The sequence below is a fragment of the Betta splendens genome, chromosome 24 (genome assembly GCF_900634795.4).
Source record: "Betta splendens chromosome 24, fBetSpl5.4, whole genome shotgun sequence".
Classification (NCBI taxonomy): Eukaryota; Metazoa; Chordata; class Actinopteri; order Anabantiformes; family Osphronemidae; genus Betta; species Betta splendens.
The window spans coordinates 5,368,750-5,394,090 of NC_040901.2; the positions used below are offsets into that span (position 1 = coordinate 5,368,750).

At 46.4% G+C, this 25,341-nt stretch overlaps 2 protein-coding genes across 11 annotated transcripts in view; one reads left to right on the forward strand and one right to left on the reverse strand.

Moving 5' to 3' along the window:
• Positions 1-212: 212 nt before the first annotated feature.
• selenoi (selenoprotein I) lies at positions 213-7,610 on the forward strand. The gene is made up of 10 exons (XM_029140938.2): positions 213-398; positions 2,176-2,244; positions 2,614-2,722; positions 3,255-3,329; positions 4,072-4,334; positions 4,613-4,721; positions 4,802-4,850; positions 4,927-5,107; positions 5,212-5,391; positions 5,494-7,610. The coding sequence occupies exons 1-10, from the start codon at positions 342-344 to the stop codon at positions 5,599-5,601; spliced, it is 1,200 nt and encodes a 399-aa protein (XP_028996771.1). The 5' UTR covers positions 213-341; the 3' UTR covers positions 5,602-7,610.
• A 4,524-nt stretch (positions 7,611-12,134) lies between these two features.
• LOC114849279 (hormonally up-regulated neu tumor-associated kinase) overlaps positions 12,135-25,341 on the reverse strand; it is a 65,928-nt gene continuing 52,721 nt past the window's right edge. For 7 of the 10 annotated variants that reach the window (XM_055506115.1, XM_055506114.1, XM_029140521.3 and 4 more), the window contains 11 exons: positions 17,323-17,623; positions 16,773-16,895; positions 16,524-16,693; positions 15,346-15,401; positions 15,121-15,259; positions 14,910-15,037; positions 14,044-14,179; positions 13,775-13,952; positions 13,615-13,698; positions 13,252-13,543; positions 12,135-13,163 (listed from right to left, as the gene is read on the reverse strand). In XM_055506115.1, coding sequence (XP_055362090.1) covers positions 12,397-13,163; positions 13,252-13,543; positions 13,615-13,698; positions 13,775-13,952; positions 14,044-14,179; positions 14,910-15,037; positions 15,121-15,259; positions 15,346-15,401; positions 16,524-16,693; positions 16,773-16,895; positions 17,323-17,565 — 2,316 coding nt within the window. In that variant the 5' untranslated portion in view covers positions 17,566-17,623 and the 3' untranslated portion in view covers positions 12,135-12,396. Of the gene's footprint in view, positions 13,164-13,251; positions 13,544-13,614; positions 13,699-13,774; positions 13,953-14,043; positions 14,180-14,909; positions 15,038-15,120; positions 15,260-15,345; positions 15,402-16,523; positions 16,694-16,772; positions 16,896-17,322; positions 17,624-17,867; positions 17,991-25,341 lie in introns of those variants that run through there. The other 3 variants (XM_029140525.3, XM_055506117.1, XM_055506116.1) reach the window with 3 other exon arrangements.

The window sequence follows — 25,341 nt, forward strand, 5'->3', positions numbered from 1 at the left end:
CCAAATACCCTAATAAACAAAGATAACGTCTAGATTAAACAGACCAAGAATACTTTTTTAAACTTTATTTAATCATATATTTATGTGCCACTCCACGCAGTTTTAGTTTTCCCATTGTGTTATTTTGCATTCATCCGCGCCAGAGGCGGCAGTAGTGAGCTCCAGTTCGTTGGGTATTTGCATCCCGTAGGCGTGGCCCCAGTGTTTCGACATCACCTCACCCGGCGTGAAAGGCAACGGCTACGTTAGATGGTACTTCGACTCGGCAGCTAACGTTGGACATTCGTGTTTCCAAAGCGGAGCTATTTACTTATCGCATCACTCGGCCCGACTGTGCCACTATGGTTCTGTACGAATATGTCACTCAGGAGCAGCTTGCGGGTTTCGACAAATACAAGGTATGGCCAATAGATCGTAACAGCAAGCTAGCATGTAGCCATCGAGCTGACTGAGTGTTGTTCCTCCGCTAACTGTCACGATCTGCGGGTGCTTTTCTGCTTAAAGAGAAGGCGCGTGAAGCTAGACATGCTCATCTGGTACCGAACCGAGTCAGAGCGAGACATTCCCTAAAAGTTTATTTGTTCGCTTGTTGGTTCAAATTCGCACGTGTTGTTTAGCTTCACGTCAACTACGCGCCTTGGATCCGATTATTAGCATTCACATTTGAAACCTGCTTATCATTCAGGTTTTGGATCCATATATTTGGATTTATTTGGAACTTAATCGCACAAATCAAGGCAAGGGCCGTTTGCTTGTGTGCTATCTGAAGCCGTGCCTACAAGTATTATGATAGATAAAAAAATAAATCAAAACAAAACCATTACGTACTTGGAATTAATACATTTATAGCGCTTTCTAAAAGTGAAAATGATGGCAAAGTTTTGTCTTATTTTGATGGGGCTGGCCGGAAATGCAATTGTTTACTATCTCGTGCTTGTCACTAGTCCATACGTGCTACTAGCTAGCTATCAAGCTCATTCTCTCCAGTATTAATCTATCAAACAACATATATATTGTAATCTTCACAGACATAATAGATAGACCTCATTAACTCACTACTCTCTGTACAGAATTCCCGTTTTAATGTTTGCTACAGGAAACGCAGAGGTGTTTTAAAGCTAAGCTGCTGTGGCACAAAACGTTAGCGGGTGAAAGACAGTGAAGTCGAACCATCGTTGGGTGGAGGGGCGGGGGACGATCGCAACTGTGACTTTTTCAAAAACATTTCTGCGGGAATTAAATTATATTTCTAACGGTTTTAGACTTCGTTTAATTAGTCCAAGGATGAGAACAGCTTGCAGAATACTGAGAACAAGGAGTGGCAGCTACCTCTGAGTCTCAAGACAAATAGTGATAAGTGGACTCATTCTAACATGGGCGTTGTTCATATGTTTGTTTAGTATTATTCAGTGGCATTATCCCTTGGAGCTTTGATCATAATTTTATATTGTCTTGGTCACATTATTCATCCTGAGTCTGGGCTTTCTCTACAATATGCCTTCTGTTGATTACTGCAGGAAATGATTCCCCTGAGCTGTTTGTGATGAGAGGCATTTTTCAATAATTGCTTTTTAAATGTCTTGCTGCTTCTCACGTGCCTCCAGCATCAGCCGCTGGAGGAGAGGGTGAGGATGAATATGACTGGGTGACTGAATGGATTGTGGTCCTCTTTATTCTGTGGTTGAAAAGCATTTGTTAAAGTATGTTGCGTCCCGATCCAATCTGTGTTGTCATTTTGAAGTTAAAATCTGAATAATGCATTAGATAATTAATTGTGTAAGCTTGTGTACACATGAGAAGGAATGAGATGTAGTTGCCATGTTAATCTGTTAACTCACTGTTTCTACAATAAACACATTTGTTGTGTTTATTCAGGAGGAGGATGTCTGATAGAGGCTGTACTTGCTCATATATTTGAAAGTACCAGTTTAACAAGACGCACAACATGCAACCATACAAATTCCTTAAGTATGACATCCAGTAAAGCTGTGTTAGAGTGTCACAGTCCCACATTTTCAGTCAATCACACCTAGATAAGGTTTGTTGGACAAGTTACTTGTGAGGCTGTGTGACTGTTCTTTCCAAGACATCCTTTACTTGAACTGTAAAAGTCTAAATATGAGTAAAGTCTGCTAATTGCACCCTGACGTGTCTGGATTCTGTGTCTCTTTGCAGTACAGTGCTGTGGACTCCAATCCCCTGTCTGTCTATGTCATGCACCCTTTCTGGAACTTCGTGGTGAAGGTGAGAGTAACCTGTTCAACTGGTGCGTCTGCGTGCACTACATCATTGATGAGGTTTCCAGCTGTAATGCAGTAACCGTTCAGCCTTACACGCTGTCGCCTTCTCCTTTCACTCTGTAGCAGAACACATCACTCAGGCTGTAATGGTGTGTTCTGGACTCCATCGCGTACCTGATAACATGGCCGATCATTTCTCTCATCAGACACTCACACAGTTACGTTCTTTTAACCTCAAGCTTAATTAATTCTACACTTATACATTATTGACTGCAAGCAGAACGAAACTAAGGAACTGAAATCCTGAGTGCCACATAACTATCATGTGTATTACAGTATAATAAGTTATTTATTCTCATTTTTTTCTTTACAGTTTCTACCAACTTGGTTGGCACCAAACCTCATCACATTCACAGGCTTTATGTTCCTCGTTTTGAACTTCCTAATGTTGGCCTTCTATGACTTTGACTTCACTGCCTCTGGTAAGTTCCCTACTGCTTATTATTTATTCTGTGCTTTGCTTTTCTTACCTAGAACCTGCTTAATAGCAGGTTGCATCTGCCTTTGCTCTGTAGCAGACAGAACAAGAGGCTTTTGAGGTTGTTTTTTAAAAGGCAAAGTCCATTACTTTGTGAAACGTGACAGTGTGTGTTGGCACATAGTACTACGTCATAGGTCAGTGATTACTAACACACACTGAACTACCCCCATAAACAGTATCTGTACAACATAACCAAAGGCTGGCACAAAATGTTATCATATACCTTTTATTGTATAAATTCATAGTTTCTATCAACAATTACACACTGAGGCTTGACTCCATAATTTGTGGTTCGAAGTGATCTGACAGGACAATTAAAACGATTTACCCAGGTTTAAAAAATGTCCCCCCTAATTATTTACTTCAGCTCTTTTTGCAGTTTCAGTATCAGTCACTTTAACTTTGAAGCACAATAGCACGTTCCATTTAGTCTCTGTGTGGTATGTTGTGTATTTACATTGCTTGTCTCTCAGCTGCAAAACATGAACACGTGCCTAGCTGGGTCTGGGTCGCTGCAGGGATCTTCAACTTCTTGGCCTATACACTCGGTGAGTCCTGACCCCTGTGAATCACGTGTGGTGGTTTTTTTTTTCTTTCTCAGATTTTTTAAGAGGCTCAAGGGGACAGTTACTCTTGACAACGTAAGCACAAGCATGACGTTTTGAGATTATGTTCAACATGTGTCAACGGTTTCCAGACCAGATCATCATCACCAGCGGGTCTGCTCTGAATTGATGCTTCTATTTGTTGTTGCACGTCTTAGAATGACTTCACAAGTATCAAATAACTTTTACAAGCCTATTGGAAGATTAAAGCGTTGCGCATACAATGTCATAATGATGCTGTCATATATTCCACAGGCTGTTAGTCAGTGATTCTATCTAAAGTAAAATGTGTCCAAATTTATTTTACTATCAAATTCCTCGTCTGCTGGTGGGCTGATTCATGTGGAGGCGAACTCTGTGATCCACACTGAAGTCAGTTAAACATCTCGCTGACCATTTTGTGAACTATAAGAAAAACTTTCCATATGTATTGTATTATGAGGACGTGTTTGCAGACTACTTCCATGTGTGGATGAAATGACTGTGGCCCCGATCAGAGGTCTTAGGAGTGAATTCAGTGGTGGGAAGTAGGAATGTTATTGTTTTCAAAGCCTTTGTGCAGTTTTGTGAGTGTGGGCCGCTTTGGCTGAGTGAGAATGTAAATCGTGGAGGGAAAAAAGCCTATATAAATATTCACATAAACGTGCCACATGAAATGACCCACGTCTTTCTCCCTGTTTTATAGATGGTGTGGATGGCAAACAGGCGCGTCGCACCAACTCCTCCACGCCACTAGGGGAGCTCTTTGACCACGGCCTGGACAGCTGGGCGTGCATCTTCTTTGTGGCCACGGTTTACTCGATATTCGGGCGCGGGCAGAGCGGCGTGGGCGTGGTCACACTGTATTACATACTGTGGGTGGTCCTGTTCTCCTTCATCCTGTCGCACTGGGAGAAATACAACACTGGCATCTTGTTCCTGCCCTGGGGGTACGACATGAGTCAAGTGGTAAGGACACAAACTACCACTGTTTTACAGTTACAGTACAAGTGACGTAAGCAGATACTATCAGATCGTGCAAACTAGCTGATTAGTGCCACAATGAAGCTTCTCTTGATCGCCAGACACTTAATATCATGCATCACATTGAAAGACTGACTCGTAAAACTGCATGTTTCAAGTTAAAGGGTGTCCTGCTAATAATTTCATGAACCTTGTACTAAAAAGCAATCCTGTGATCTCTAGAACTTCTCCCCTCTAATGTCTAATGCCTTGTGTCCTCTCAGACCATCTCCCTTGTGTACTTGGTCACTGCTGTGGTTGGTGTGGAAACCTGGTACCAGCCTGTCCTGTTCCACTTCCTCTATAGAGACCTGTTCACCTTTATGATCGTAGGTGAGTGGTGATGGTCGCACTGAATGCATTCATTCACTTTGCCCAACCGTCTCCACTAATTAGCATTTGTTGACCTCCAGCCTGTTCCTTCACTGTGACCCTGCCTATGAGCCTCTACAATGTCCTGAAGTGAGTACAGCTGGATTTGGCATTTAGCCGCCTTGTGGCTCAGTGCTTTGAGCCTTTGTCCTCCTGTGGTTTGCAGGTCTTACCGCAATAGCACTCTGAAGCACAGCAGCCTGTATGAGGCGTTCCTGCCTTTCCTTTCCCCCGTCCTCCTCTTCATCTTGTCCACCACCTGGGTGGTGTGCTCTCCATCCCACATCCTTGAGCTGCAGCCCAGGATTTTCTACCTCATGGTGGGGACAGCATTTGCCAATGTCACGGTGAGTATTTAACAGCCCCCCACTCCCCATCCACCCACACATGCCCTTTTTTTATGCTGTTGACACACAAACATTGTTTTTTATTGGCTGTGTTTGTCTTGCAGTGTAAGCTGATTGTGTGTCAGATGAGTAACACACGTTGTCAAGCCCTGAGTTGGCTGTTGCTGCCTATGCTGGTGGTGGTGGGGTTGGCCGTCACCGGGGTGGTCGTCAATGAGACGTTGCTGCTGCATCTGTGGACGGCTGCTGTCGTATTAGCACACATACACTACGGTGTATCAGTGGTAAGAGCTCACATAAATTCATCTCATTTATATTATGATTCATACTTGTATAAATATTCTAAAATCTGAGGTTAATTTTTTCATTTTTTTTTTAATTTCTAGGTACAACAACTCAGCAATCACTTTAAAATTTTGACCTTCTCCTTGAAGAAGCCCAACAGCGACTGACAGGAGGAGGAGCGAATCAGCTTGACGGGAGCGGAGGTTTAGACGCATCCCCTCCTCCTCATGGACACGCCACTCTCATCACCGCGGAAACCGCACCCCCTTCCCCTCCGTTCGAGAGGACACTGCAAGCGGAACGGACCGTGGCCCTCTATTCCACCGTCTCCACACACAGACAGACACTCAGACATGCGCACACAGATTCCTTGCCAACCAGCTGAAATATGTTCTCAGCATTGGGACGGGCCTCCGGTTTCCGTTACTGGTGATTGGCTAACTTGGATGAGCCAACGAGGTGCAATTGTTTCCTACGGAAATGTGCTTCAGTCATGAACACAGGAGCCCAGACGAGTCATGCAAACGCACACACACACACATTCTGCAATCATGCAACTAATCAATGTCCCGTGGCAGGTAATTTAACACAAACAAACCCGCATACACAAACACACACAGTTGCACTCATATAGTGTTATGAATGTATTCGCCTTGAGGAAAACGCCATTTCAGTTTTATTCTATTAACAGGAATGCCTCAAGTAGTGTGGATTCAAAATGACCATGCCTCTAAACTTTGGCCACATGTTGCTTACACGTCCACAGCTGTATCCACAGTTTAATGGCTCGGTCAGGTTTTTTTTTTTTGTTTGTTTGTTTTTTTTAATCATTGGATGATTTTCGGTTGGAAATCTCTGATATGTTAATACTTGTATAAACACACTGTATGTGTAAAGGGGTTTGGGGCATTTTATTTTGAAACTGAATAAATATTTGATTAATTATGAATACTCCTGTAAGCATTGTATAAACCTCCCTCTAATTCCACATTGAACTCTGTAATGATGGGAGTCATAAGTAAACAGAGTTGAACATTGACAAACCAGGGCATTGACCTGAGTGACCTCTAACCTTCTACCATGACCTCTGTCCGAGCACTGACCTCCCAGCTCTCCCTCCCCTTCGAGGTGTCGTGTCTTCATGCTGGTTCGTTTTTGTTTTTATTTTTTTTAACGTACTTATTATTTTAGTGTTTGTTGGTCTATCGCCATGACAATGGTGTGTGGTTTAGATGCGCAGCGCTTGAATGAAGAGTGTGTCCAAAAGCCACGTAAGGAGCGGACTCACTCTGAAGGAACAAGCCGTCGCAGAAGGCCCACAAACACCACAATAGCGCTTGGTGTCTCATCACCTTTTATACTTTCTGTCATAACTTGTTTAATGTTGATTGTTTACACACTGATTTAACCTATGTTCCATGGTAAGGATGGAATAGTGGCTGCAGATCCAACTTCACTGCCATAAAACCCAACCAGTACCTTTGCACAGCAACTTAGGAAAATCTCATGAGCATATGAAGACGGTGAGAACTTAATTTAATATTTTGCTAATTTACCCAACATCTGTGGCGTTGGAGATGAGTTTGCATTGACATGGCACCAACTGTGACTGAGTTTGTGTGGGTGTGTGCTGATCAGTGTACTGTTAACGTGTGCATGTATTACTGTGTAAATACATTTATTATTTCTCCACTGAACTTTTACTGCAGATGTTTTTGAGTTCTCCAAACTTTGATTACACAGTCGGTACCATCCATCCCACAGCCAATCAGCATGTTCTCGCTTTCCTCACTTCTTAACCCTGCTGCTCATTTGCTGATTGGACCGTTAAGAGTTTAGGGGGGGGGGGGGTTGGGCCCAAACACAACCACTCCAGGCTGCAAGCACTACAAACAACTGGGTCGGCTGGCTGGCCGCCATCCAAAAAGAAAATTTAGCAGAGACATTAGAACAAACATTACAACAAGCAAAGCTCTTCCATGCAGCTGGCAGATGAATGTTTAGGTTTTTTCTGGGCATCTTTGTAATGTGCTCGCTAGGGCCACGCACCCCTTGTTAGAATCTTCCTAATTCCCCCTGGATCAATGAACCAAGCTGTTTACATTGTGACAAAGCTGTTGTATGATGCTGCTCTGGCAAACACTCCAGGGCTCCAGTGTGGTTACTTGTATTTAACCAGTGAAAGAAAAGACAAATAAAAAGAAATTTTCTTTAACTATGTTGACGTGAGACTGACATTTCTCTTAGTTCTCTGATGCTAAATTTCACTTAACATCCAGGTTTATACATGATTATTCAACCTAAATGCTGCTGATGGTTGTTGTAGTTAGTGTTGCCAATAATTTTCCCATTCAACACAGCTGTTGCCCAGCTAGAGGAAACGATGAAAATGTTTGGAAAGGCAACACAAACCGCACTACACAAGCCCTCCAGCAGATGGCGATGTCGCTCAATAGATGCCTATCTACCTGGACATGGCTTCATACTTCATGTGCTTTGTTCAGTGAGGGTTTTAAGACTAGAGGTTAATAAATGTTCTGTTGCAGTAGTTTCCTTTTCTAAAACGAGTTTTACAGGTAACACAGCAGTTTGGCTTTATAGTCATCTTCATAGTGTGCATGTTTGCTGAACTTAACACCTCTGACTCACGAGGTTCTGCTTTCTGTTACAGACTTCATTAGTAATTCATTGTGTCCTCACCCACAAGTTTATCTGGCAGAAAAAAATCTATTGTGTGTGTGTTTCTCTTAGTAAATCTCTCACTCACCAGGCTCCTTTAAAGACCTGACGGGGACTAAGCTGGAAGGGGAGTTGATAAAAACTTAAAAAACTAAAAACAAAGGGCTCCAATGACCTATAAGAGAAAGAGCCAGAGATCATCAAAGACTGAAATTATACAGAGAGATTGTTTTTGTAATAAATGTAAAACATTGAAAGAGGAGTCCCTGTGTGTCCTTGTGTAAACAACGTGTACTGTGTGTGTGTGTGTGTGTGTGTGTACTGTGTACTTGTACAACACATTTCTGACAACATGCCCTATTGCATTTTTCACATTAGACTATGATGTCATATTTTTTACATACAACACACACACACACACACACACACACACACACACACACACACACACACACACACACACACACGCATATATATATATATATATATATATATATATATATATATATATATATATATATATATATATATATATATATATATATATATATATATATATATATCATAATACCATGGTCATTTTTTGATGAGATACTAGACTATGACATGTTTCACATCATACTATACTGTACAATACTTTTGAGAACACACTATGTATATATTGGCATAATATTGACACCATGCTATACTATGCACTTTTTTGTCACATGCTATACTGCGATCATTTCTCATCACATACTGTACTATACTATGGCACTTTTTGCATCACATTATCTATGGTATTATTTTACCACATTCTATACTTGTCACAATTTAGTAAACTTGATCTTTAAAAATGTTTGGACTCCAAAGAATAGAACATAAACCAACGTATGCTTTCAACAGAGTTTAAAAATGAAACGTGGAATGTGCAGCTGAGCAGTGCAGTGAGGTCCACGCTTTTACTTTCACAGGTGAGTGGATAAAATCAAGGTTCAAATGCAGGGTCTCCCACAGCAACTTGGGAGATGAGGTGCACTCTAGATCTCTAAACCTGCAGCCTCACAAAATGGCCAAAGCAATGCATTGTGGGATCAAAGGTTTCCAACACGTCACTCAAAATAAAGCCTCTGAGTATTGGTAGAGGTCTTGACAGTGCGAAATCCAAAATCAAGGCAAACAATCCTTCACAACATGAAATACCTCATGTAGTCCTGGTGCAGGGAAACTCCCAGGGCACATATAAAATGTTAGAGGTTGACATTCAGACAGGGAACCTTGAGGAACCGAAGGCTTCAGTGCAGAGACACAGACACCAGGTGCACGAAATTAGTTGTAAATCAACCAAAAACTAAGGGATGATACAACTGGAAATGAACCTATCAAAATAAAAGACCAAACCTGGAAGTCAATCTGCCGATATTTCACCACATACATATTATACTAAGGCGTAGGATATTGTGACACTTTTCTACATGACACACTGTAGGTGCTGAGTTGTGCCTGTCAAAACAGCTGGCAGCAGAACCTGATGGCTCCTTATCTAGACAGGCTCCTTTTCATCCAGGAATATGACTCTCGTTGAGCAATGATTCATTCCAACAACGGCCTGTGAGCGAGCCAGAGGGTTGCTCGTCCATTAAATATGTGATCCGCCCGCGCCGTGAACTGCTCTACTGTCATTCACAAAACCTACATGGGCATGAAGACTTATTGTAGCTGCATAGTTTGGTTATTTTAAAATAAAAACTACCTGAATGACTGCTATTCTATTTGGACCGTGCCCCTGGTGTTGTAGATTGGGCTTCCATGTGTCGGGTCAAGGCCGCTCCGTGTCCCTCGGTCACGGCGTCTTTTAGTCAATTAGCTGGTGTTGATCACAAACTGACAGTTAATCAGAGGTGGCATCAATTAAACAGTGTTCAGCTCAGGTTGCTGCCCTGTGGTGCTGGACGTTTTGTGAGCCGGTGACCCCCGTGACTCACACACACACACACACACACACACACACACACACACACACACACACACACACACACACACACACACACACACACACACACACACACTGCGCCACCCTGGACCGCACCCCCCTGCGAGGTGACGCTCAATTATGGATGAGCGTCATTAGAAATCAGACACGCAGGAACACAGGCTTACCCAGACTGACACACAAACACTGTGATGGGCACAGCGATTATTCTCAGAGACACCCAAGACTATTGAAGCGCTAATGGAGTAACACCATCCATTCATTCCCCAACCAGTGTAGCTGTAACCCTGTGGCCTCCAGGGGAACACGAGTACATTTTCCATATCAGTGTCATTATCAGCCAATTAAAATCAGTGTCAGATTATGATATGTGATAACTTTTCATACAAACTGAACCATACAATAAGAAAGTGGCATTCAGGGCGGCTCTTTGTCACAGCTCCTAATCCTTCTATGAAAGAGGAAACACAAAGGCCTCTCTCAGCAGGAATCAGCTCGGGGATAAAGCTGCTGTTCTGTCCATCAGAATGAGGGCATACACAGCCATACAGCCATACAGCCGTACACACACACACACACACACACACACACACACACACACACACAGGTCTCATGGTCTCAGGTCTCAGCATTCAAGTGTAACCTGGGTCTGTGGGTTTTAAGTGTTTCTGTCCAGCACATGAATGACCTGAGTGACACAAGGTCATGGTGATGGTTAATCATCAGATGAGACAAGTCCCACCATGGTTTGTGCAAACAAACACTGAGATGACTAACTCCCAGTGACCACGACAGATCGTCTCCATGGCATCTTTTCCCAATGGGCTGTGACGGTGGCAGAAAGTGCAATATTAACCTGCATGCTGCCATTTTAACAACGGAGAGCAACAGAAACGAGGAGCGAGGACTTTGCTGCAGCTCCGTAGTGCTGGTCACCGCTGTGAGACAGAGGAGCGATCCAGATTAGAGATTAGGAAACGTACCGACACCGCAAACCCACAAGATGACGTTCACTGGGCATTGATTTTGATTTTTGTAGATGAACGTGTCACTGATAGACATCTGTGATGCCATGGAAACGTGTGATGCTGCTATTGCATGTCCACTGTAAACACAACAGTTACCATGGAAACGTCTTTATGTGCTATATGCATTATTAAACAGCTTTCCATACCTTGATTGTTGAGTCCAGACCCAGTCCTATCAAGCTCGGTCTCAGGGGGTGGGAGGGATGCTTGTTTGGACCTTCTAAGGTTTCCAGAATCCAAAAGGTTGTCAATTAATTGTTTTATTTCATTGTTTGTATTCATTAATGACCCCTAGATAAGAACCTAAAAGAAATGCCTGTACCTAAATGTAATTTCATTGGTCCTGAGTGATTAGGCATCCTTTAGTAGTTCATCTTGTTCAGTGTATCAGCATTGTGCCATGTCACCGTGTGCCCGTGTCTGCCTGCTACAGTATCAGAGCTTAGCGGTTCATATCAGTGTTAAGTAGCCAGCGAGGTAACAGGAGTGGGGGACATATTAACATTATTGGGCTCAGTCTTTCAACACACACACGCAAACATCATATCAGGTAACGGCGCCTCAATTATTCAGCCGAGAAGCAGCAACCAGATTCTTCCATATCTTTGCAGCACACCTGAATATTAATGATCCAGAGACTGTGACATGAGATGGAGGCATATGATGGAGCCATACAGTGTATGACGGGACGGGCCAGACATTTGCAGGCCAATCCAACACATTGGAAATAAGTAAAGATAGTGTGTGTTCTGTATATTGGTTCTTATGATAATATAGGACATTTAGATCCTTAAGATCATAATTGAAATCATTTGGGCAATTGGGTCTATTGTTCACACATCATGATACTAACACCAGCTCATCAGGTACCAAACAGGTAGTTGTGGTAGCACCAAGAAAAACCTGCCATCTAAACAGAAACCCATTAATAATGAACAAGTATCCAGCTCGTTATGACTCACAATCAAAGCCTGAGAGCAAACCGCCGCTTACCGTCACAGTTAAATAGTCACAGATGATGATGAAGTGACTTAAAAAACTACCACAAAGCAAGAAGTTAAGGCCCAAATGAGGCTTGGTTTTACTTTGACATACAGCATTAGTACAAAAAAAGATGTAGGAACAGTAATGCACGTTTGTCTGCTTCCTGCACTTCACATTGTGATGGGTGGAAATGAAAAAGAAGAAAAAGGTCATCTGTTGTTATTATTATGCATTTGAATTGATTTGGCACTTTACAATAAACGAGAGAGACACTACTGTAAACCGTGTGCTGTGATTGAGGTGGAGCCTCGGCCTCCTTCATTCCCTTCCTCTCTCCACCCTCAGTAGTCCATGCTGTGCAGCTGGCTCTTCTTGTCGCCTTTTCCGTGCAGGGCTGCAGGAAGCAGCGGCAGGTTGATGTCCCCCACCCTGCGCTGCAGCGACGAGCGTAGCTGGACGGAGTTCCTCTTGGTTCCGTTCATCCCCCCTCCGACCATCCCTCTCTCTCCTCCTCCTGCTACGGACAGGTCTCTCCTCTTCCCCCTCTCTTGCCTGAGGCTTTTAACGACCAGGGTGTGTTGTCTCTGCAGGGGGAAGGCGGGAGGTTTAGACCCGTTTACCAGGAGTCCTGGTGGTCCGGGTCGGGTCAACCCGACCCACGTCATCTTCCTGCCCCGTCCCTCTTTTAGCCCCACGTTGCGCAGGCGTGGCAGACGGGCAGAGGTTAGCGTCTGTGTTGTCTCCATGGTGGGGGGGTCCCTGTCTCTGTCCGACGAGGCCGCGTCGTCGACCTCCAGGAAGATCCTGGGAGCGGCGCCGGGCTTCTCTGATGAGTAAAACGTCTGCAGCTTCTCCAGCCGCTCGTTGATGCCCAGATGCGGAGAATGGTCGTCTTGGTGGCGCTCGTCGTGGAAGCAGCGGGAGCCCCGGTCTGCTGCTCCGTCCGAGCGCGTCGTCCTCAGCAGGTGCGCGTGTCGCGTCGGCTTGGTGCCGCTGCTCTGTCGGATTTGCTCGGCGGCCAGCAGCACTTGGCAGGGGGCCGAGTCACAGAGCTGAGACGCGGAGCATTTGGGAGGGGAAAGACGGGCGAGCTCCTTGTCGCCAAACACTGGAACACACAAACGTACAGAAGCATTACATCACACTGGGCTGTGGAGGTGCACACTTTTATTTTGGCGGCCAGTATTAATTCTCACCCTCGGGGAAGATGGTGTCTCTTTCCAAAGTGATGGCAACATCCTCACCAGTGCCTCCATCCTCCGCCAGCAAAGGCACAGGGGAGGTCGAGGGAGGGGGAAGGTGAGGGAGGAGAGGAGGGGAGGCGGAGGAGGGAAGCGGGGGTGGTGATGGGGAGGGAGGACAGTTCTCATCATCCTCCCGTCTGTAGACGTCCTCCGCTCTCCTTCCGTTGCTCTGGGATGCAGCCGCCTGCTGGGCCCTTAGAGGTCTGCTGGTCTGTTTACAGCCATTCTGGTTCATCACCTCATTCTAGGAACAAGCAGCCATTAGCTGCTGGGCTCATTCAAATGTTGTGGTGCTGTTGACAGTGTCAGTATCACCTCTGGCTGAGTCTTTGACTCAGTCTTGCTCCTCTCTCTCCACGGCTCCTTGTTGGGAGGGCTCCAGTGGACGCTCTCCAGCTTCTGCCAAATGGATTTTTGTAAACATTTATGCCGCACCCTGTTTATTTGCAGCAGCAGCCTACAAACATGGCGCCACCTTGCTGGCCTTGGCGCCTCGCTGGCCGCCGGCGAGCTTGTTGAGCAGCAGGTGGTAGTAGGCCATGGCGGCGGACGGCCGGTTGGCGGTGAGCGTGTGGACGACCTCCGAGAGGGCGTAGCCCAGCGTCTCCGTCATGTACGCCAGCACAGACGGGTTGAGGTCCTCCGCACACACCCTGGGAACAGGAGGCAGCAAAAGGCAGCGTTCACGAAGCGGGAAAGTGAAGTGGGAAATCCACGTGCGGTTTGTGCGGACGGGGTCGGGACCTGTTTTTGTACGTGAGCGTGTGGAGCGGCTTCTTGGCGTAGCCCTCGTTGATCCATCGCTCCTCCATCGCAGTCCTCACGCTGGGCCTCTTGACCGGGTCCGGCTCCAGCAGCGACAGCACAAATGCCACTGCACCTGCAACGGCGGCACACACGCAAGATTAACAAGCACGGACTCAGCACGAGCTGTTCCACTTATTTGCAGGCACTCAGTGCGTCCTCCCGAATGTGCGACGGGTCCTTTCCTTCCTTTCTGTAAAACATTTGGCCTGGATTTTCTGTCTGACTAAACTGAGCGGAGCCGCTGTGCTGCCACACGGCTGTCACTCACCAACCACAGGACTTCCACGCCCAGTTTAGCCAGGCACGGCTAATAGTTTGACTCTAGATGGGGATTCCTGATAAGCTCCACAATCTGGAGGAGCACATGACCTCGAACGGGACGGCTGCCATCTTCACGGACATTTAAGACAGCAATGCTCAAATCACTTCACACACAGCCTAATTCACAACCGTCCCGCGTTCCCCTACAGCAACAGAACCTTTGTTTGTTTGCGGTGGCACCGGGCCAAGACGGTAATGGAGCGACTGTGTGTGCAGCGGGGAACAACAACAAACGCTGTGGAAGAATAAAAAAACGCGCTTTCGTTGGATTCGGAGCGCGGAGGCAGGTCTGTGGTCTGCAGAGAGGCGCCTGAGTCCCGGGTTCAAGCACAGGCACCCCTCAACATATCACATCCAATTTACACTGTATGCATTCACAGCTCTGTGTCAACATCAAGTCCTCGTTGAATGAACTTTTATCTGAATCTTAATCCTCCACGGTTTAACTTTGCTCAGTAAATGACTTTTATTCCTATTCTCACCTTTGCTGATGTCACTGGGGATGCTACTGATCTCCCCGTTGACCATCTTCTGGTGCAGCTGCTTGATGTTGAAGGGCTCGACGGTGAAGGGCAACGTTCCCGTCAGCATGGCGAACGTGCTCACGCCTCTGCACGCACACGCGAACAAAAGCACATTGACCTTAAGTCTACACAGAAGCACCGGCCTTGTTATTTCCTCTGCATCACTTACACAGACCACACATCCACTTTGGGTCCATACTTCCTGTGAGCGAGCAGCTCGGGGGCCGCGTAGGCAGGACTCCCACACTGGGTGCTGAGAAGCTCCAGGGACAAAGAGTCCGGCTTCAGCGTGTTACTCAGGCCAAAGTCTGTGTGAAGCATGTATTCACTCACAGTCAGAGGTTTCTGTATTAACGTCTGCACATCACGGGAGAAAGTAGGAACGTTTACATACCCACAATCTTGATGTTGTTATGTTCGTCCAGAAGGAAGTTTTCAATTTTTAAATCTCTACAGAAGAACAAGGAAAGCTGTTACTGTAGCTCAGAAATAAGGAATGCTCTTTACTACTGTGTGTTTATGGGCTTTGTCAGTGATCCTGCAAGAATTTCTAAAAGTAGTCTCTCCACACGAGCGATTTGAAGTATTTGACAGGCAGTGTTTCTAGTTTCTATTTTTGCCATATGTAGTATGTGTTTCTGTGTCTTTCAGGACACAGAGATTACAAGCAGTTAGAACATTTAGTAGTAATTTGAGGAGTTCTGTGCTCAGCAGGATTTTTAAGGCAGTCACCTGGAAAACTTGCCTCGCTCCCCTCAAAATACCCCAGCTTCACCGCGGACCCGGAGCGCCTGCTCTGAAGCTAGCGCGCTAAATGAAACGCTGCGGTGAGACGAGCGAGATCCCCTATGAACCAGAGGCTGGGAACCAGCCACGCTCCTTTCATCCGCCTTCATCGAAGCAGCAGACGCCCCAGAGGAGAGGTTCAAAGAGGGAAGGAGAGAGAGTGAGAGCAGACATTGTCATAAAGAGGGAAATGCATGCGGGGGGGACCCACTGAATGTGGGTGGCAGGACCCGCCGTTAAGTGTCAATTTTCCATTTACTTCCAGTTTAATCATCTCTGTGTGGGACTGTGGCGGAGAGAGAGCGAACGCACGGGCGAGCGCGTGGGCAGCCGAGAGGAGGAGGTGCCGCTGAAAAGGCTCGAGGGCGACGCCGTTGAGGGACTTCATTAGAGAGGAAGTCCATGATGTTGTGATGATGTGTGAATCATGGCGCCGGCGCAGGATGATGAGGTCATTGCCTGGTAATCACATTCCCACCTTCAGAGGAGCCAAGGTCTTAAAGCAAATCCCAGAGACGCGCGCGCGCGTGTGTGCGTATGCGTGTGTGTGTGTGTGTGTGTGTGTGTGTGTGTGTGTGTGTGTGTGTGTGTGTGTGTGTGTGTGTGTGTGTGTGTGTGTTCCTCCTCCTTAGGCTGTTAATGCCCTGCAAACTGCCCCGTGTGTGTGTGCACGTATGGGCCACAGGTGTGTCTGTGACTGGAACCTTCATGCAACCAGTGGCTGCAGCCCGTGGGGTAGGTCTAAACTGGTCCTACAGTACGTGCTTTATGGTGGCGCTATCTCACCTGTGCACCACGCCGTGTTTGTGCAGGTGCTCCACGGCAGAGAGGATCTGTCGGGTGTAGCGCCGCACCTCCCTCTCCTCCAGCCTCTTCCTCTCGCAGATCCTGTCCATCAGGTCTCCCCCAGCACACAGCTCCATGGCCATGTAGTAGCTGTTCTCTGTCTCCAGAGTCTGTAACACAAAATGGTGAGCTGTGCAACAGCAAGTCACTCACTTTACTCTCAGATTTCTACAGGAGGCATGTTTTTACCTCCAAGAGGACGACGATATGAGGATGTCGAACCATCTGATGAATCCGAGGTTCCCTCTTCATGTTCTTCAGCACGTATGAGTCTTGTCGTGCTTTCTTTTTGTCAATGACTTTTATTGCTACCTACACACACACACACACACACACACACACACACACACACACACACACAAAGGTGTATAAGGTATAATAACAACGTGTATGCATCCAAGCATGTTTCACCTTCACCTGCAGAGTTAAATTGAGAGACCCGACCCAGAGAGACACCTGGAAGCTGCGTCGTGTCCACATGAGCTGGGGTCAGGGTCGTGATGAAAGATAGTTACTGTACACACACAGCACTGCCTCCATCATTATGTACATCTGGCAAATGAATGAAATGCTTCTGGCTGTACATAAGAATGACTAAGAGCGAGTCTACTGTAACAGAGCCTGACTGACCAATCCTTCTTCGGATTTATATTTAATCGTCGAGTACAAGACAGAAGCTGGAACCATGTGACTTCACGTCTCCTCACCCTAATTCCCAAACCAGCGAGCGCTCACTGACCTTTGCCCCCGTGCCGATGTGGAGCCCCTCCATAACTTTGGCAAACGAGCCCTTGTTGATCATCTTCCCCACCAGGTAGGACCCGACCCGCTTGGAGTGGGGGAAACTCCGCAGCAGCTCCCTGGGGACCTTCATGGAGGGCAGAGGCTCGCGACCCAGCACCGAGGCTTCCCACTGGGAGACGCCGCATTCCCCTTCAGCCGCCGCGTCCTCCAGAGCAGCCTTCACTGCTGCCAGCGGCATCGCAGACGGGGCCCGAAGCCCATGTGGCCGGCTCTCACACACGCATCAAAGTCATAGCCTGGGCACACACACACACACACACACACACACACACACACACACACACACACACACACACACACACACACACACACGAGCGACCAGGCATGAACATACAATGGCTTCGGTTTCAAACAGCCACGGGTCCAAAATCTGTCTCCGGGAGCAGGTGCTCTCAGCTGATTTCCCTTCGCTCACTATGATCACCTTGAGTCGAAGCAGGTAGTCGGCCGCTTCCTTCTGTGTTTTATTTAGGGACTTACGTCTTTTTCAGCCCAACTGTGCTGCACCTGAGCGCTGCTTCTCTCCGGTCTCTCTCTGCCGGTTAGTGGATGATTAACTGTTGTGTTCTTAGGTCAGCTCCAGTGATGAGGAGGTTATTCTACACCGTAATTACCCCCCCCCTTCCACACACACACACACACACACACACACACACACACACACACACACACACACACACAGTTACACACTCACTATCAAACTGTCTTATTTTACTTCCCTGATTTTACCACTAAACCAGCTCTGTCTTTCTTTGCAGTTATGCCTCATGTCTTCTACAATAACTGTGTGTTTACCCTCTGCTGGACATTCTGTCCCCGTCTACTTGTCTAAGTCACCAAACCCCGGCTCCATTTAGTTTGGCCTCGTCACTTTATGGATGACAGCAAAGTGACCAAGCAGAGTAATGGAAAAAGGAGGCTTTGTGGGTGTACGGGCCCAAAATAGACTCAGTTTATGGACTGATGACCAATATTTAAGAAGAGTCTACTGTAGCAAAAGCCTCTGGAGTCAACTGGACAAGTGAATTCAAAAATAACAATTCTGATGAGTTATTGCTGGCATGTAATATGTTTTTCTGCTACTGTGTGAGTTTAAGCCTCCGTGTGAGCGGGGACGTGTTGGCCGGGGTCAGATTGCAGTGTGTTGCTGCTCGATTCATCCTCACTCAGCTGATGAAAAGCAGGGACGGAGCTCTGCATCCGACGTGTAACCCAATGCACTCACACACAATCCTGACCTGAGCATGTGTAGCTTCTAGGGTTAGCTTAGTTTTTTTAATCATGTTGATGCTAAATAATTTGATTTGGCATTTAGCAAATCCACAGTCGCAGCAAACACTTTAAAGCTCAAATACTCTTCACCCTTTGAATGACTATGCCAAACCTTTTTATCCATCATGAAAGTGGGCACTTAAATGTGAAACACACCCAGTCTGTAAACTGGTGTGAACAGCTTTTCCAGAACATTAGAGCGCTTTGCTGTTAGTGGTGTCACATCAGCACGATCCAAAATTCTGTGAAATCGTTAATCGAAACCTTTAGGATATTCGTTAATTTTCCTCCACGAGTCAAAACTCACATCTAAAACTCTCTGTTTGCTCAATCACCAGGAGCCCTGCACTTCATAAAAGGGTCTTAAGGCGCTGGCACTCGTGCTGGAGGAGGTGTTAACACGCCCTTCCTAGTGCTGGAGAAGGGCGTCGGGCCGTATGTGGCTGCACGTTGGAGGCAGAACAAAGAAAGCGTGACGGGGAGAGACGGCGGCGAGCTCTGCAGGAAGAGGGAAGACCGAACAACTGGGAGAGAGAGAGCGGGCGAGCGAGAAGGAGAGAAACCTGCAGAATAAGGCTTTTACAGAACCTCAGCGTTGCCATGATTAAACATTTGTGTGTGTGTTTGCATGGTTTAGAAAAGGTCACCACCGCTGCCAGAGCCCACTGTCTGTTTCTATATGTATAAATGTATGTTTTGCTTATTTGTTTTGCTTACTTCTATCGGCGATGTGACGTGCTCAAGTGCTTTTGAGATTGTGCCATCGCGTCTCCACACGTACATGAGGTTCATTTACATGCCTCAGAATAATTACGCTGGTATACGCGGCCGTGTGTGTGTGTGTGTGTGTGTGTGTGTGTGTGTGCGCCTGTGTGTGTGTGTGTGTGTGTGTGTGTGTGTGTGTGTGTGCTGCGTGGTGCACAGGAATGCTGGCTGCCCGTAGGACTTGGCGAGCTGCTCGGCGGTCACATTAAATGAGAAGAGAAAGCCCCTTCTGCTTCCTGCCTGTAATAAATGGATCCCCAGCAGCCATTAAGGCATATTTTAACACCAAATAACTCCCCCAAACCGCACTGGAACAGACCCGTTCGGCCCCCGCCCTCTGACCATCTCTCGCTCTCTCTGTCTCCTGCAGCTTTGCTTTCGGCGTCCACTCCGTCCACGTTGAACGCTGGAATAAGACGTGGAGGTGCCACAGCGTGATGTTCTCGCATCTTGCTGGCTCTGTGTGGAGGCGTCATTTAAAAAGCACACACTGACACGTTTCCAACCCGCAGCTTCGCAAACATGATGTGTGAGCTGGGGCAAACAGAAGCCTCTCAGTGAGACAAGAGCCAGAGGCCCGAGGCCGAGGTAGCGTTACACACTACGGCCGCGCGTCACAGCCGCTGCTCATGGGGGTTGGAGCATGCGGAGCCGCTGTGCCTGTCTGCCCTCCAGTGGACGTAACCCACTAGTGCGCCTTGACTAGCTAAGATAGAAAAAGCAGCAACACACTGAACTTGGAGACAACAAATGTGGAAGCGACTTCAACCCCATATTACAAACGCTCTGTGAGTGAGACAGGAATAAATAACGTAACCATGAGTCACTGCATCATAGATTATGATAGTGTTCCTAACAGCTGTCTGTCAAACCCTGGTTGACTCATCTGTCGCCATTCACTGTCACAATCAGTCAGTGCAGCGTGTTTAAAAAGTCATCATTCAGTGTCTGCGTGTCGCTGTGGTTTCACCGTCTCACATGTCTGGTCCCTGTATCACTGACGCTGATTAGAACTGGTTCCCTGCGGTTTCCAACAGACAAACAAGTCGCGCTCCTTCAAGCTGAGAACCCTCTACAGCGTCTACTGTGGCTGCAAACCAAACCGCTGCTGACCACAGGCGCATTTCAGCGAGATCAGGTTGCTCCGGAGCTGGATTTGACCAGAAATGGTGCTGACTTACCCGTCTAAACAGAGGAAATGTGTTTTGTGAAAAGCGCACGTGCCAAGAAAAATTGAAATGAAGAAAGAGCAAAAATATATTATGACCATACGACAACAACCAAGCGTGCTTTGATTTAAGGTCTAAATTATTAGGCTGAGTCCACGCACAGCCAGTGTGCAGGTAAGTACTGAAGAGTCTGTTAAACCTGTCTGCAGCTGAGCTTCAAACACAAACGGTAAACTAGCAGTTTAAATCTGAATGGATCCCAAAGCTGGACACTCAATTAAATGCTGTAATCACTCAATTTGAAGTGTAAATGACATCAGGTGCGCCAGTGAAACCAAAAACTAATCCTCCTGTTCCCCTTTTCTTCTTTTGCTGCCCTAGGATTGATGTATGTAGATTAAGGTCAATCACATATGAACACACTGTGTAAAATAGTGCATCTACTCTATAGAAATAGATTTCCCAGAGCCCAAATCCATCACACAAAGCTAATCCCACAGTGTTCTGAGCAGCCCTGAAATTGGAGTTTGTGTCACGGGTGCCTAAGAGATTTTCTACTGTCAACAAAACAGTGATGAGAGAGAGAGAGAGAGAGAGAGAGACAGAGAGACAGAAAGAGAGAAAGAGAGACAAAGGAATAAAAGAGTCCACCCCTTTGTGTAAAAGTGTAAAAGCAAAAATTAAACTCCCACTTTCTCTAATGCTGACTGTGTGTGTCTGTGCCTGAGCAGTGCACATGTGCTCTTTGGTAGCTGTGCACACGTGTCAGTGTGTGTGTGTGTGTGTGTGTGTGTGTGTGTGTGTGTGTGTGTGTGTGTGTGTGCGCGCGCGCGCTGGAGCTGCCTGCTGCGTCGCTCTCAAATTGAAATGTGAAAGAAACGTGTTGGAAGGTGATGACAAGCGTGAAGTGAACCAGTCGTTTCCTGGAGGCGCAGGCCAGATGTGTCGCACACAGAGCCTCAGAAATCTGCTGCGCATTTCTGTTTAATAACCAGGATATTTAACCAGGGGTGGCGGGAAGACAGGGGGCAGGAACCAAGCCTGTGTGTGTCTGTGTGCTCAGCTATATGCCGCTTGTGTGTGTGTTTGCGGGGGAAAAGCACGTGTGGTGGAGGGAGACGTCTACTTAACTACTCCGTTGGACTTTTTTCCGACTGCATAAAGTGCATGCAGAAAGTGAAGGAAGGTGGAGAATTGAGACGACAGACAGAAAGAAGCACGACAGACTGACGGCCACGCCTCCGATCACCACTCAGGACACACACACACACACACACACACACACACACACACACACACACCCACACTGGACCTGCTCCATACTGTACTCAGCTGCTGACCACAATGCCCACCACTTCCTCCAGGAGCAAGACCTGGCGCCTAGAATAACAAAGGAAATATTCAGCTCCATGCTGTCTGATGTCTTAATATTTCCAAGCCCTCCGCTCTCATATATGCATGATTCATGGCTTTAAAACTTAGAAATACAATCAGATTACTTTCCAATGATATTTCTGCTGGTTAAGTAAAGAATTTGAAGTTACGGCGAGCAGCAATGCGTCTGGGGCCTAGCTCCTGCTACAGTAGGGCCAGTGCAGCATGGCAACGCAAATATACTATGGGACTGTGAGGACGGAAAAGACGAAGAGATGATCAGTTGCTGCAGTTTTTTTCTTGTTGCATATGAATATTATGAATAGTCAGTATTTGTATTATAGACACTTTTAAAAAAGTTCAGACAGAGATCGGGGATGAATCTGGCAACGTGGCAGCGTATGAGCGTGTGTGTGAGTGTGTGTGTGTGTATGTGTGTGTGATTCCGGCCATTGTTTTGATGGGGCCTTTGTGCAATAAATGAGCAGTTAATGGATAAAAGATGTACTACAAGATGTCGGAGTAGCATTTCCGGGCGGTGACACCGTCTGATTGATGCTCACTGAAGCCAACGCTCAGTCCGCGGCTTCAAACCCGCGGTGAATCTGGCCGCCATACACTGGGCTCCACGTTTCCTCCACTGCCGGGGCGAAGCCACAACAGAACCCCGGCGTTATCAGCCGCCGTCGTATTTTACAGCCGAGACACGGGCTCGGGCAGAACAGAACAGAGTGAATGGCCTCATTGTGCGAGCTGCAGGAGGAAGCCGCTGTTTACACTGAAGGTGTTGGAGCAGCACACGCGTAATTGGCCTGGTCTCTGCGAGGGCGTAATGAGGACGTGTTTAGCTGTGTGCGCCTGTGTGCGAACATAATCGCCCGTGATATACAACATTACGGCTGTTTCTTAATAGCAGCGTTTTAAGGACAGCTATTAATGCAGCTTGTAAAATATTCCCAAACACCAGGCCAAACACCCACTCTCACCTCACCTACGTGTTTCCCTCCCGCTCGCTAGCTCTCGCCACCTCGCGCTTCCCCTCACCTCGTTTGTGGGAGAATTTATTTAACTCGTTAAAGACAGTTCTCTCAATATTCCCAGCTGAGGGACCAGGCTTCCGTTTTTTGGGGGTTTCTTTGGCCCCGCCTCGCTCTTCCTCTCTGTTCCTTTAGCTTTTTTTCTTCTCTTCTTTTAAACTAACCTGTATAATGTTGTCAGAACTGCTTGAGAATGAAGTGCTAAGTGTTGCTTTTTATGGGGAGGAAACAGACTGGAACAGCGGGTGTGTGTTTTCTGATGCCTGCTCGACACACACACACACACACACACACACACACACACACACACACACACACACACACACACACACACACACACACACACACACACACACACACACACAGTATGAATATGTTATAAATTATAACCTGTTCGCTGATGAGATAGCCCTTTTGCTCAGAAGATCATTAGCGTTTGTTAGTTGCGTCTGTGTGTGTGTTGTTCAGGGTTGACAATGTAATTAAGGCACCTTGGTGAAAATCTGTTTTCAATTGTTGTGGTGATTTCTGCTGTTTTAATTTGGACAGTAAAGGGGCTGCCAGCTCTGCCCGCCATGATGCCGTGACCACTTAGCAATGTTAACTCTGTGTTCCAACACACACACACACACACACACACACACACACACACACACACACACACACACACACACACACACACACTTTGTTTCATGTATTGTGCCCATAAAAGCTTAGCTCATAATTTGTTTTCCAAAATGTGATGTGTCATGAGCGAGAACTCTTTGTTTAAAGGGTGTGAATAATCCACAGAAAATTACTCAAACTGTGTTTCAAAGCGTTGCAAAGCAGAACCCGATGGCCCGAACGCTCTCCGTTTCTCCAGATGGACATTTTATAAGGCACTTAAACAAAACATATAAGAGGAACTCAACAGCAGGACAGTCGAGTTATCGTTTGTTTTCTGACAAGAGATGAGAGAAAATAGATAGTTTATTGTGCCGAAATGTGTAGAAATGAGATACTGTAATAGAAGATAAAATGTGTGTATTTATGGTTAAAACAATATTAACTAAGCACGTATAATAGCACTATTACATACCCCTGTAGATTATTGTAATTATTCTAAATTGATTTTTGTTTCAAATTTGAAGGCATTACGTTTCACTGCATCATCTCCACACATGGATTGAGATCATCCGACTCTCGTTTTCAAATAACCCCCATTCTTTGAGGGCATGAATTCAATCAGTACTGTCCTCTCACCCTCCCTCACTCCCTGCCTCCAGGTCCTCTGCTGTCCCAGCTGACAGCTGGCTTCAAGCACCTCTGACTCTGCCTGAGGATGTGATGAGCTAAAGCATGATTGGACGGAACTAAAACAACTTCTGACAGGATTCTGTGCGGTTACATGAGAGTAAGAAGTGGAGCCCCACAAAGAGCATGAGAAAAATATCAGCAATATGTGTGTTATTAAATCAAATGCTTTAAAATTAAGGTAACTGTTACCAATTAGAAGATTGTGTGTTGCTTTAAATTTGATTTCCATGGTCTAAAACTGTTGATATATGATGCTGGTTCCGAGGGGCAGAGAGGATCCTGGGATTGAAACAGAAACCAGATGGATGTTTGAATGGCACTGAGCTCCTTCGCGCCAACGACAGGAAATAAAATCATTATTCACACAGCTCCCAGATTCATATCTGGTCTTGCATGTGTGTGCCACCTCTGCTACGGCTTTTGTTTCTGTGGGTGTCTGTGTGGACGGTTCAGGTATGCAGCTGTTAAAGCAAGCTAATAGGGACTGTTGCTTGGGCTAATGTAGTCCTGGAACCTGGTTTGGGTGTTTGGGTGTTTAGGTGGGTTGGACTGAGTGTGTGTGTTGTAGAGGTAACATGGTCGCCTGTGTGTGTGTGTGTGTGTGTGTGTGTGTGTGTGTGTGTGTGTGTGTGTGTGTGTGTGTGTGTGTGTGTGTGTGTGTGTGTTCATTAGGCATGTGTTATGTTGTTAATAGCGCACCTCGTTGGCCAGGCAAAATGAGCCCGTTAAACCCATGCACAACTGTGCTTGTGTATTGTGACTGAACAAAGGCAGCCCTATGTTTGTGCGCGTCAGAGTTTGTGTGTGTGCATGTGTGTGTGCGAGGATTGCTTCACTTGCTCTAGCTGCGTTAGCGACACGCGAGCAGCTACAATAACCAACATCCATTTCTGGTGGATCCATCACAAATTTAAAACCCGCAATTACAAACTTTGCCGTTTTAGCTTTTTATTTATTTGTGCCTAATTGTTAGTGTGCAGTGTGTTAGAGAAGCGTTTGGACGAGAACGGCTGCTGTTAAGCCTGGAAATCGTGCTGG